Source organism: Sinohyriopsis cumingii, chromosome 19, assembly GCF_028554795.1.
Source record: "Sinohyriopsis cumingii isolate HCF-2022 chromosome 19, ASM2855479v2, whole genome shotgun sequence".
Lineage (NCBI taxonomy): Eukaryota > Metazoa > Mollusca > Bivalvia > Unionida > Unionidae > Sinohyriopsis > Sinohyriopsis cumingii.
The window spans coordinates 19,042,896-19,056,100 of record NC_142979.1 but is presented as its reverse complement, the minus strand read 5'-3'; the positions used below and the strand labels follow the sequence as shown (position 1 = coordinate 19,056,100).

Sequence of the window (13,205 nt, the reverse complement as noted above, 5' to 3'; positions counted from 1 at the left end):
TACCTTGCTGACAATGACAAAGAAAACGTCAGTCATTAAGTTTACAGTCCCATTCATTACTTGGTTTTACCTTACTGTGAGTGCAAAAGAAAACGGCAGCCAATGAATTAGTATAGGGGTAATATTAGTATACATGTACCGTACTGTAAATGCGCTAGTGTGGCAAATACCCATTAGGCGATACTGTACTCTATTTTTACGTCAACCATTTATTTCTCTTTTTAAGGGTAATGTATTAAGCTAACTTTTAAATGAAATTAAAGTGCTTTGGGAGCATGATTTGGGTCATATTTAGGGTTTAAACCCTAGAAATAAGCATTTATTAGCATTTTTAGTGACTCGTACCAAACATTCGCGATTCCTCCTGATCCGCAACTGGTTCTGGAACCTAACCTCACGAATGTTCGAGGTATTACTGTATTTATATTTTTCAAGTACGTTTGGTTAAAGTTTTTAGACTGATCTCTAGCTAGAACTCCATTCTCAGGGAAAGGAGAGCAGCACTTGAAAGGCAGAATATGTGTGATATACAATGCTTCTTACATGTGTTTAGTTTACATTTTCTCTGGTAGATGGTGCTGATGTTTTTGTGACATCACAGTTTTCAAAAGTCTCTCTCCCTCCCCACCCACCACCAAATAAGTCATGCCCCCCACCACCACCACCCCTTCCCCCTCGGTGTGCAATGACATATATGGATAACCCCATATTAGGTATGAAACTTACAATAAAGGTGAAATAATAAGTGCAATCGTCCTGCAATAAGTAGTTTAGAAATTGATGTCACAGTGACTTGATTTTCAAATATTTGTTGCAAAACTGCAAAGCTTAATGATATTGCCCATGATTTTGATGAATGTCATGTCACGCTAGGATAAATTGATTTTATAAGAATGTTATGGGATAAAAATGTCAGGAATGATACAGCACTACCATGCTATGTGAAATATCAGATTTATAAGAATGTTATAAGGATAAAATATGTCAGGAAAGAGCACATTTTATTTAATGATAGTAATGTTATGTGTATAATATGCTTCATTAAAAGGCATTTTACTCCGTAGCTCCCACAAACGGGATTATAATGACGAAGTGATATCTCTGTTGGTGGTCATGCTAATCATGTAAATAGTATTGTATTCCATGCTCTGTATTATTATACTCCATGGTCTGTGTTATTATATTCCATGATCTATGTCATTATATTCCATGGTCTGTGTTATTATATTCCATGATCTATATCATTATATTCCATGGTCTGTGTTATTATATTCCATGATCTATATTATTATATTCCATGGTCTGTATTATTATATACATAGTCTGTGTTATTATATTCCATGATCTATATCATTATATTCCATGGTCTGTGTTATTATATTCTGTGGTCTATATCATTATATTCCATGGTCTATATGATTATATTCCATGGTCTGTATTATTATATACCATAGTCTGTGTTATTATATTCCATGGTCTGTATCGTTATATTCCATAGACTGTTATTATATTCCATGGATTGTCTCATTATATTCCATTGACTCTGTTATTATATTCCATGGATTGCCTCATTATATTCCATGGATTGCCTCATTATATTCCATGGATTGTCTCATTATATTCCATTGACTGTGTTATTATATTCCATGGATTGTCTCATTATATTCCATGGATTGTCTCATTATATTCCATTGACTGTGTTATTATATTCCATGGATTGTCTCATTATATTCCATGGATTGTCTCTTTATATTCCATTGACTGTGTTATTATATTCCATAGTCTGTATTATCATAGACTACAAGGGAGTGCTGTATCTGTTCTTTGTCTAAATCTAAATCCTATTGTTACTAAATACGTGTCAAGTCTTCCTGAAAGTTTTATAGGTGAATAGTACTGAATTAACTATTTAAAAAACACATTTCTTCTTCTTGCAGATATGATGGAGGCCCCAAGGATTCTGTCACAGGACAGTTCGAGCAGTCTTGAAAGCCTCTCCAGCTCTCACAGTGGCAGTTGTTCAACCTCCACGTCCAACTTATCTCGTGGCAGTACACCCCAAATGTCACCAAGAGGACGCAAGAAGTCACTCTTCAATCCTGCTGAGATGGAAAAAATACGATCATCTAACAGATTAAATCTGATGACTCAGGTAATATAGTGCAAATTGTTCATGTGTTCAGATTAAGTTAAATTATCATATTTGCACACTAAATTTTCAGGATTTGCCAGTTAGTTGTACACATATTGTAAAGCTTATGTGCCATGAGATATTGTAGATCTGCATTGTGCACATAAAAAGTTGCATTTTGGGTAAAGTCCAGAAAGTTGCAGCTCATTATGATATGGTCACTCCAACTAAGTCATAAACAGGGTCACCATAACGAGTATTAGAAGAGTTAGTTCCCTTTGAGTTGAGGGCTTTCAGCTGTCGAGATTAATTTTTCTCTTGTAATATCTTTTTTAGACTGATTTTGTATCAACAGAATTATGTTGCAATGAGACAACAGGCACAGATAGTGGTAGGTTATGTTTTGAGTTCGGGATTTTATATAGTTATAAATGTATTCATGGGTCTGCATTTTCTAGATGGCATATATGAGGTTGGATGCTCATTTACACCAGTGCCTCGCTGGATTTATCCATGATGAACATTACTGAGAAATTTTGAAGATGTATGTCTGTTATGATAATAGTCTGACAATGATTTTTAATTTTAATTTTTAGGGTGGTCTAACTGCTCGGAAGGTTGTAAGTGCCCAGTCAGGCCAGGCAGGAAGCAGTGACCCTTCTATCTACCTGGACTATCAGAATAAAATCAAAAGCATGTATCCCTCGGTTACTGAGGGTGAAAGTTGTGAGATTACAGTAATGAGTCTAAGTGACAGTGACACCCAAAAGTCTGTCAGCGACAGTTTCAACCTCGGTAACAGTAATACTAGTGACAAATTCCTGTCTCAGTGCAAATCAAACTTGGAATCAACACCAGGTACAAACTTTGAATCAGGACAGAGTTCAGAGAAATTCAATGTTTCTTGGAGTTCTGATATTCCTAGCTTAAAGTCCTCTTTGAGCTCAGAGGAATTTATATTCAGTCGGCAGGGAAGTGATGTGCTGGACAGTAGCTCATCAAGTGTGTTCAAAAGAAATACTAACACTCGGACCTCAAATGTGTCTGATGAAAGTGGGACTAGTGTAGAGGTTTTTGAGAGGAGTGACAGCAAAAGAGGTTCAGATACTTCAGACTTGAGTTCTGGGTGTGCAGGAGGACTTACACAAAAAAATCAGCAGGATTTGGTAATGTTCCTCAAACAGACTTCAGAAGATCCTGGCATTCACCAACTGTCCAGTGAATCTGGGATTGTCTCGGAGACCACATCTTCCAATCAGAGTGATGCCAGTCATCAGAGTGATTCAAATCAGTTTCACTTTGACCCACAAGAGATAGCAGCTAAAATCATGAGTGAGGTCACAGATCAAAAAGCTGCATTGGACAGTATGCAGCAAATTAGCGCTCTTAAGCTAAGCCAGGATTCTTATCTTTTAAGAAAACAGCTCTTTGATCAGGATGCTAACACAGATAATTTAGACTCGTATACAGAGAGGGAAACCAATCTTACATCTGCAGATAGTTCCCTAATAAATACAAAAGGGATGAATCCATCTCCACATTCACCAAAGTCAGTATCTCAGATACACTCATTTACCTCTACTTTCACAGAAATTCACTCCTCACCAAGCTTGCTGAGGAACATGAGAGTTCAAGTGCCTCCGCCTGTACCAACCAAACCTCAATCGCATCAGTCTAAATTTTCAACATTTCATCCACAATCTCAGCAACCGAACATGACCAGCCATTCCAGACAAAGATTATCTTCCAGCAGATCCATTAGTGCATCATCTCTGACAGTGACTCCACAGGCTTCTTCTGTAGGGTTAGTGTCTGTCCCAAAAGGACCTCTTGGAGTCAATCAAGGAAATACAGGCATGAATTCTCAAGGTGAATTGTCACCTTTCAACAATGTTTTGAGGAAAGAGAGTGTTTCATCCAGCACCAGTTTTTCCAGTTCATCACCGAGTTCCTTCAGACCTGCAAAACAGATGGGTTTTGCAGATCAAAGTGCAGCACAGTTTTTGATGACACAGAATCGACCAGATAGTTCAACCAGCACTAGTAGCTACTGTTCCACACCTTCCTCTATAAAAACTGTGATATACAATCCACCAAGCACTCAACCCCAACCCCATGCAAACACTTCTCCCAGTGTCAAGTCCTATGACTCATCCAGTGACCAAAACTCAGGATCTAATTCATGTTCGCAAACCAGCAATAACTTTTATTCTGTAAATGCATCTTTACGTGAGGCCTCCCCAGCTCTCAGCAGTTCATCATCCACCTCTGGAAAAGGCAGTAAACCCAAGAAAAAAGTCAGCTTCAGTGACTCTGAGCCTTCTGAATCACCAACTCCATCTAGTAGCAATAATTTTCAGTATCCTTCAACCACAAGTACTAGCAAAAGTCAAATTTATTTAGCTGATAATAATTCGAGAGGGTCTGCTTTTGGTAGTGTTGCATTGGGACAGCCAAGAATTAGGGAATATCCAGGGGCTCCCAATAATATGGTCCGAGGATATTCCAATAGCACAAAATCAAACCTTCCAAGTAGGACATCAAACTTTTTAGGCAATTCATCAAACATTCAGCGTAGTGCAAGGGTGGATGGATCAAGGACAGAACCTGAGGTGAAACCTTACTCAGGAAAAAGTGTGAATTCATTGGTGAGATCTAGTGCAATGACCAGATTACACAATTTAACTCACGGTGACAAAGAATCAAGTCAGGATTATACCAGAACGCTGCTTGAAAATCAGCATACAACTCAAGCTCAGAGTCAAGGATTCCATAATCCTGCATTTGATTATGGTGAAAGTGCATCAGTACCAAATGGATCAGCCAATGAGCAAATGCCAGTGAGGGTTACTAATGGAGGTGTTCCAAACATGACAGCCAATCAAAACATTTACCAGCTGAGAGAACTGTTTAATTCAGATAAAAGAAAGTATGCCAAAGACTGTGTGGTATTGCAATCATCCAAATGTTGATATTTCTATGGGAAATGCTGACAAAAAAGGCAAAATTTCCTGCTGCACTAATCCCACTGAAAAAGTTTTCAATAAAACTTTATTTTAATTGAATGAATGAATACAGACAAGTATATTTAGACTTTTTATTTAAAGCTGTGTTATATGTGATATATTTGAATAAGCACTCACCCAAAAAATCAAGAATTTATCAGTTGGAAAAAAAGACTTGTTTAATAAAAAGTTACATTATAACTTTCATTTCCATCAGTATGGTTGAAGACCATACGTCATTTTGTGATAACGTCCGATGAAGCTCATCAAGGCACTTCAGTCATTTGTACTTTCATGTACAAATTTCAGAAGATATCTGAAAACATTATATACAGTTATCTAATTTTTGATGTCTCAGATGTAAATATTTATAGATCTAAAAAAATATTTTGTTTAACTTTTTATTCAAGAACATATCTTGGAATACAATTCTCTAATTTTGTCATTGTATTGTACATACCCTTATGTATTTATTGCATTTAAAGTTTTTAAAAAAATTCAAGCTCGGATTTGAAAAAGATTTTAATTGTTGCTTTAGTAAACTTGAGAGATATATTTATTTTATCAAAGACTAATTATATAGTTTTAGCTGAGGTAGAAAAGAGTACCTGAAAGAGTGCAATTTTTGTAATACTCAATACTTTGTACATGTGTAGCATCTGTACAGATAGGAGTACTGAAATCTCATTCAGATATTCATTTTATTCATTTCTAATCCAATTAGAGGACCTAATTAGCATTACACTGACACTGATAGTTCTAAACCACACAATGGTGCCTCTCTGATGCCGCTTTATTGGTATTTTACTCCTCATTGTAATTTGTGAGTGTTCTAATTGTCAGACATCCATGTATGATATTCAGAACAGACTGTAATCTCCAGCACATATTTGGTACAGATGCTGCTGGTAAATGCACCACGTGTGTTTGTAAAGTACCATATCATATAACCAAAATTAGGTCACATTGGCTTATTTTTGCACACTTGTATGAAAAGATTTATGATACAAATAATTCTTAGTTGCTTTATATACTTAGTTATAAGTTGACTTGAATATGAGGACAAAGGGGTGCAAAAATCTAATTTCTCTTTCACCCTTCTTTAAGTTTAGGTGTGCTTTGCAAATAAAACCCATTCTTCAAGGGGTAACTTAACATGAGGGAGCCAGAGTTACACTTTGAAAAATACAGAATCCAAACTAGCTTGATGGATAACATCAGAAATTCACATTGTACAGCAAAGTTAATGTTTCTCTGCAAAGTCTGTAACTTTTAGTGCTGTATCATAAATATTCTATTTTCTTTTCTTAGTGAAACTACCAAAGTTTACCTTTATATGATACACAATACTGACTAACAAGGTACCCAGTAACTGACATAACATTGACAGTTCAGAAATTTGGACCAATACTTGTATGGAGACCGAGTTTGTGCTTAGTTTTTAACACTTTGGTTTTTATACAGACTTCAACACTTTGGTTATACAGACTTCAACACTTTGTTTATACAGACTTTAACACTTTGTTTATACAGACTTTAACACTTTGGTTAAACAGACTGCAAAATCTCATTAAAGGATCACTCAAACTGTAGAGGTGTCATTTGTTCAGCAGGGAATTTAAATAATCACCCATAGGTGACAATGTAGGAATTGGCACTCAAGAAGTATCAATTAAAGGATTGTCAACTTGGAAAAGAATGTGGATGCTGCATTTACAGTCCAAGGGATTAAGGCATGACATGTATGGAGAGTTGTTAAATTGCTTAGAAGAACCATCCAGAGTTAACTGAATATAGGCACAGAGAATGTGTCACATGTATCAAGCAGAGTAAACTGAATATAGGCACAGAGAGTGTATCACATGTATCAAGCAGAGTTAACTGAATATAGGCACAGAGAGTGTATCACATGTATCAAGCAGAGTTAACTGAATATAGGCACAGAGAATGTATCACATGTATCAAGCAGAGTAAACTGAATATAGGCACAGAGAATGCATCACATTGGCAGCTTGGTAAGAGTTGTTAACTGGGAAAACAAAGTGGGTGCTGCCTTTTCAAGCCATGGGTTTGTCATTCCATGTGCACTAGCAGGCAAGTTTGGAATATCACATAGGAGTTAATCTTACCCTTGGAAAGGTCAAATGCAAATCAGAATCAAAACTTTCTATTTCATCAAATACAATCCAGCAAAACAAAATATAATACAAATTTGGGTTGTTCAGACTTACATAACAGTAGAAGCAATATAACTGGTTAACAACATTGATAAATACTTCACTTTTTAGTGAGTAATATATAATTTAATATTTTAATATTATCAAAATCCAAATGTAGATACAGTTATTGTGTAATGAGCACTGCCATGAAACCTTTAAACAGTGTATTATATATGCATTTCTGGATGTCAGCAGTGGCTTGAAAATGTAAAAATATATATTTTTTGAATTTACAGTATTTTGTATGTACTGCGAACATCTAGAGTTTCCAATATTACCCCTAGATTTATCAGAATTTTATATTGTTGCACTTAAAAGACAACCCCTACTCTGTATGACATGAATTTTCAGTTTAAAAAAAAACAACCAAAAACCAATGATCGATGGCATATGAGATATGCAATTTTAATACCAGAAATATAAATTTCGGTTTCCTTTTGTTTATGTCAGTTTTTTTTAGACATTTTTTTGTGTGCTAAATTTGCATCAACAATGCTGTTTATCATTGCATTTATTTATCCAGCAATATTTTCTCACATTTCTGGATACAGTCAGTTTTTGGTCAGAATTTTCCTAAGAGAACAACAGACATAGATATGCTAGTTTTTGTAACACATTCCTTGGTTTCTTCATGAAAATGCCAGGTCCTTATATGATGTGCACTCAACTGCAAACAACATAGACCCAGATCTGTCTCAGTATAATGCACCAACTGATCCAAGTCCTTATTGTTCCTTTTTCAAAATATGCCAAATGAATAGCATGTCCACTCAATGCAGTACAAGGCAGTCCCATTTATAAGGTGGGTTTAGACATGGATTACATGTCATTCACTCAATGCAGTACAAGGCAGTCCCATTTATAAGGTGGGTTTAGACATGGATTACATGTCATTCATTATTCGATAGTAACACGTTTAAAAATACCTCAGTATCATTGAGTCCTCACCTTTTAGGTGGTTAACTTTTATGGTTCCCATAAACAGTGCTGTAATGGGATACCACCTTGATCTGATGATTAATTTTACAATGGTAGATTCCCATAAACAGTGCTGGAGTGGGGTAACACCTTGATCTGATGATTAATTTTACAATGGTAGATTCCCATAAACAGTGCTGTAGTGGGGTAACACCTTGATCTGATGATTAATTTTACAATGTTAGATTCCCATAAACAGTGCTGTAGTGGGGTAACACCTTGATCTGATGATTAATTTTACAATGGTAGATTCCCATAAACAGTGCTGTAGTGGGGTAACACCTTGATCTGATGATTAATTTTACAATGGTAGATTCCCATAAACAGTGCTATAGTGGGGTAACACCTTGATCTGATGATTAATTTTACAATGGTAGATTCCCATAAACAGTGCTATAGTGGGGTAACACCTTGATCTGATGATTAATTTTACAATGGTAGATTCCCATAAACAGTGTTGTAGTGGGGTAACACCTTGATCTGATGATTAATTTTACAATGGTAGATTCCCATAAACAGTGCTAGAGTGGGGTAACACCTTGATCTGATGATTAATTTTACAATGGTAGATTCCCATAAACAGTGCTATAGTGGGGTAACACCTTGATCTGATGATTAATTTTACAATGGTAGATTCCCATAAACAGTGCTATAGTGGGGTAACACCTTGATCTGATGATTAATTTTACAATGTTAGATTCCCATAAACAGTGCTGGAGTGGGGTAACACTTTGATCTGATGATTAATTTTACAATGGTAGATTCCCATAAACAGTGCTATAGTGGGGTAACACCTTGATCTGATGATTAATTTTACAATGGTAGATTCCCATAAACAGTGCTATAGTGGGGTAACACCTTGATCTGATGATTAATTTTACAGTGGTAGATTCCCATAAACAGTGCTATAGTGGGGTGACACCTTGATCTGATGATTAATTTTACAATGGTAGATTCCCATAAACAGTGCTATAGTGGGGTAACACTTTGATCTGATGATTAATTTTACAATGGTAGATTCCCATAAACAGTGCTATAGTGGGGTAGTACCCTGATTTGATGATTAATTTTACAATGGTAGATTCCCATAAACAGTGCTGTAGTGGGGTAACACCTTGATCTGATGATTAATTTTACAATGGTAGATTCCCATAAACAGTGCTATAGTGGTGTAGTACCCTGATTTGATGATTAATTGCAGTTGGTTAATAAATGAATAAATATTGTGCATTTGTGTACGAAATTGTTGAGTTTGAATGTGGGCATCAGAAATTCCTCAATTTTGTACCTACAGGAGCAGTACTCGCATATTTTGGTGCTATATAAGCTGGTAACATTTTCGGGGGAAGGGGGTGTGAAAATTTCCTGCATTGGTATACTTAGTGGGTGCTGAAATTTAGCTGGTATTTTAAACAATCTTGATATAGGCTGTGTAAGTGTTACATGTTAAATACATTTTTGGGGGTTGCTCATTACAAAATTTACCTCCAGTTTCTGCTCATTACAGCAATACAGTAACCATCCAACGGTAAAACTTTTTTATCCTCTTTTTTAATGAACCATATACTGGTCAATAAAAGCTATCAACCCACAGTAAAGACTCGTGTCACCTATATAATAGCAGAACCAGGCAAACATATTGTGAACAAGGAAAAGTTTCAGCATGAGGACCTTTTGCATACTGATAATAAAACTTCACAATTTATTCAGAATGAAGTTCTTTCATGGTATGTTTTTGGGTGGGAGTACCTTTCACTTGATATGAGGTGGGTTGGGGTAATTCTAGTTCTTTTTTTTTTCCTTCTCATTAGGGTAACAAGGTAGAAAATTTTGGCATGAGTCAAGCCCGTGTTGCACCAAAATAATGAGAATACCATGGCAAATCATGTTAACATTATTGATGAATTACTACTCCAATAGTTATTTCCCTTTTATAGATGCAGTAAAATAAATTAAACAATTTTACATGATGCTTATATTATATTTAAATCAAAATTCACATGCATATATAGCATTGCAATGTATGCATATAGTTTTTCTTTTTTATGCCTTGCTGTTGGTCAAATTGTACATTTTATTTTTAATTAGATTTTTACTGATTCTGTGTTTTATGTGATTTAGATCTGTACATCAACTGCATTTGCTGGCAAACTTTTGTTATTCATGATACTATTATGTAAGTTGATGTGGCAGTCTGAGGATTCCAGAGTTTTGTTATTTGTCCAAAAGAATTTATTTCCAAATTCATTGAGAGAAAATTCATTGAAATACATCAGTACAAAAGCAATCATAAATGCATCTTGTGGATTTTTGTTTAAATAATTTACTTTTGTTGAACTTGGGATATATTTTTTTCTCTTTATTTGTATGCAGAGTAAAATTCTTCCATGTTCTTTCTTCATAAATTGAATCCAATTTTATTTGGGGAAACATATTTAACTAATGCCAAAATTCTATCCATAAAGAAAACATCGTGGCGCTTTCGGTTTTTACTGTTTTATTTCACAATATTTGAGATGATCAAAAACATTAAAAAGACCTTGTATGGTAGCATTTATATGTCACCCAAAATATGATGATCAAAATTTAATTGTATTCATCATCGTGATCCTCATTTTCATGCTAATAATGATTATTTGTGTCTTTAAGCTACTTTCCCAGCAAGGTGAAGCTGCTAATAGTCTCATTTTTTAGCTCAGCTGGCCACAAGACCAAGTGACTATGTGGTATTTTCATCAGACGTGGACTGTATGCTTTATATATCAAGATCTCAGCTGAATTTTAATCATGAATGAGACAAATGCATGTTAATGTCATTATCTTGCATCTGATTGGCAGGGCTTGTTCCATCTCTGTATAGAATCCATCTTGTCTGATTTCAATAGAACTCAGTAATGAGTTCTGTCTCATCAAGATCTCCGCTGAAATTGTTTACGCGTGAGACCCATTGATGTTAATGCAGTTATCTCCCTTCTGATTGGCTGGGCTTGTTCCAGCTCTATAAACTTTATATCTCATCTGATTTCAATAGAACTTGTCAAATAGTTTTATATCATAAAGACCTTGGATGAATTCAATTATTACTATAATATATGCGTACAATTAATTACACCTTTGCGTTAGAAAAGAATCATCATGAGGGCATTGTTAAAATAGGAATGTAGGTTTCAGCTTTATGTCAGCACAGCCCTGGCTAAATAGTACTGGGCAAGTTTCAACAACCAAAGAAAAGCATGAAAAATAGTGGCAATAAAGGGTTAAGTTCTTTAAATATGTGATCAAACTATTTCGTATAAACCAAACTCTTTAAAAAGTCCAAGACCACCTCAGCATGAACATTATCACTGGACACATACCAGGTCGAAATGGCTGCTTCCATTTGTCCCTTCTTATGACGTGCATAATGTTGCATCAGAAACATTTTACATGGCTCAGCCCACAAATGCAAGTAAAATGTATAAATTGACATATTATAATGGTTTTCGATGGTTTACATACGATTCTATCATTACAATAATGTGTTGGCTTGATTAATGAAATGGCCAGCTGTTACTTTATGTAAGATAGGTCGGTGATTTGCACCTCTCGTATTAAGTTCTCTGCAGGAAATGTTAAGTTTCCCAAAATATCAAAGCTTGAAGATATAAAAGCACATTTTAGATTAAGGTCTGAAGTTATAAATTATTTATGGTTCCTGATTTTATAAATCAGATATCAAACAATTTGTCTTGTCTCTCTTTGCATGCATTTTTGTAAATTTTTGGTACTGTACAATGCGATATAGTGCTAATAACTTCAATATATCACCTTACATTAATATATTCATCCTACATTGTACTTAATGTGTCATTAGCGAATTCGGAAGAATACATTTACAGTATTGTACATTGCATTTTTGTATATATTATTTGTTATTCTGTATCAATACAAGAACACCGGTAAAACAAATAAACCTGAAAGATTTGTATTTCTTTGTATTATTCTGTAAATTGATTGTTATATAAGGTGTTGCCTGAACACTCCTCGGTGTCCAGAAACAATAACGCGAATTACTTTATTCAAATTATATCCTTTAAAAGTCATGTCTGCACTCCAAAATGAAGATGTGATCAAAGGAATACTTACATATTGTATTGCATATATTGTTTATTGTTTTTTGAACTGTTGCATTGTCTTCATTTGGCACTATAACAGTTGCTCAGTTAAACAGCAGAAGGAGTGGCATATTCCATCCTATACTCATCAGCGTTTGGTCTGATCCAGTAACTACAATCTCCATTCGCCCACGTGGACCATAAAGCCCCTTTTTCTACTGGATTCATGTTCTTCTCAGGTGGTAAAGTTTGGCAGGGACTTTGGCCTGTGTTCCCGTCAAGTCCATCGAGGTTCCGGAGCTGAAGGTGTTGACACTAGTTACCATTGCCTCGCATGCCGATCTTTTTTTTTAGCTGCCATTGTCAGTCTGTTGAGGGAGATAGTTTTTTCTCCATCTGTCTTGGCAAGACGACCGCTCTTTTGCCCTAAGTTGATAGAGTCCACCTCGGTCATACCAAAGACTTACAAAAATGGTACTAACACTGCCTCGCTAGGCGCTCAGCATTGAGATGTGAGTGTTAGGACTGGTTGGCCTGGTGTTAGGGTAATGTGACTGGGTTGGACATGATACTCCATGTTTGCGGCATGATGCTTCAGTGCTAGACATCACTATAAACAGCCACACTGCAGACATCATAGCGATATGACTGAAAAATCGCTAAAGCTATGTTAAAAATCAAAATATCACACACACACACACACACACACACTTGGCAAGACACCGGGAAGCGCTCTTGATGTTGATGCAAAACTCCACCTCAGGAGAGATGTGGCCTT

At 35.6% G+C, this 13,205-nt stretch overlaps 1 protein-coding gene across 1 annotated transcript in view; it reads left to right on the top strand.

Moving 5' to 3' along the window:
* The window catches only part of LOC149775225 (tetratricopeptide repeat protein 28-like), a 167,391-nt gene extending 155,095 nt beyond the window's left edge, over window positions 1–12,296 (top strand). The window contains exons 15-16 of the mRNA XM_089944263.1: window positions 1,938–2,152; window positions 2,728–12,296. Coding sequence (XP_089800389.1) covers window positions 1,938–2,152; window positions 2,728–5,103 — 2,591 coding nt within the window. The 3' untranslated portion in view covers window positions 5,104–12,296. The remainder of the gene's footprint in view (window positions 1–1,937; window positions 2,153–2,727) is intronic.
* The last annotated feature ends 909 nt before the right edge of the window (window positions 12,297–13,205 follow it).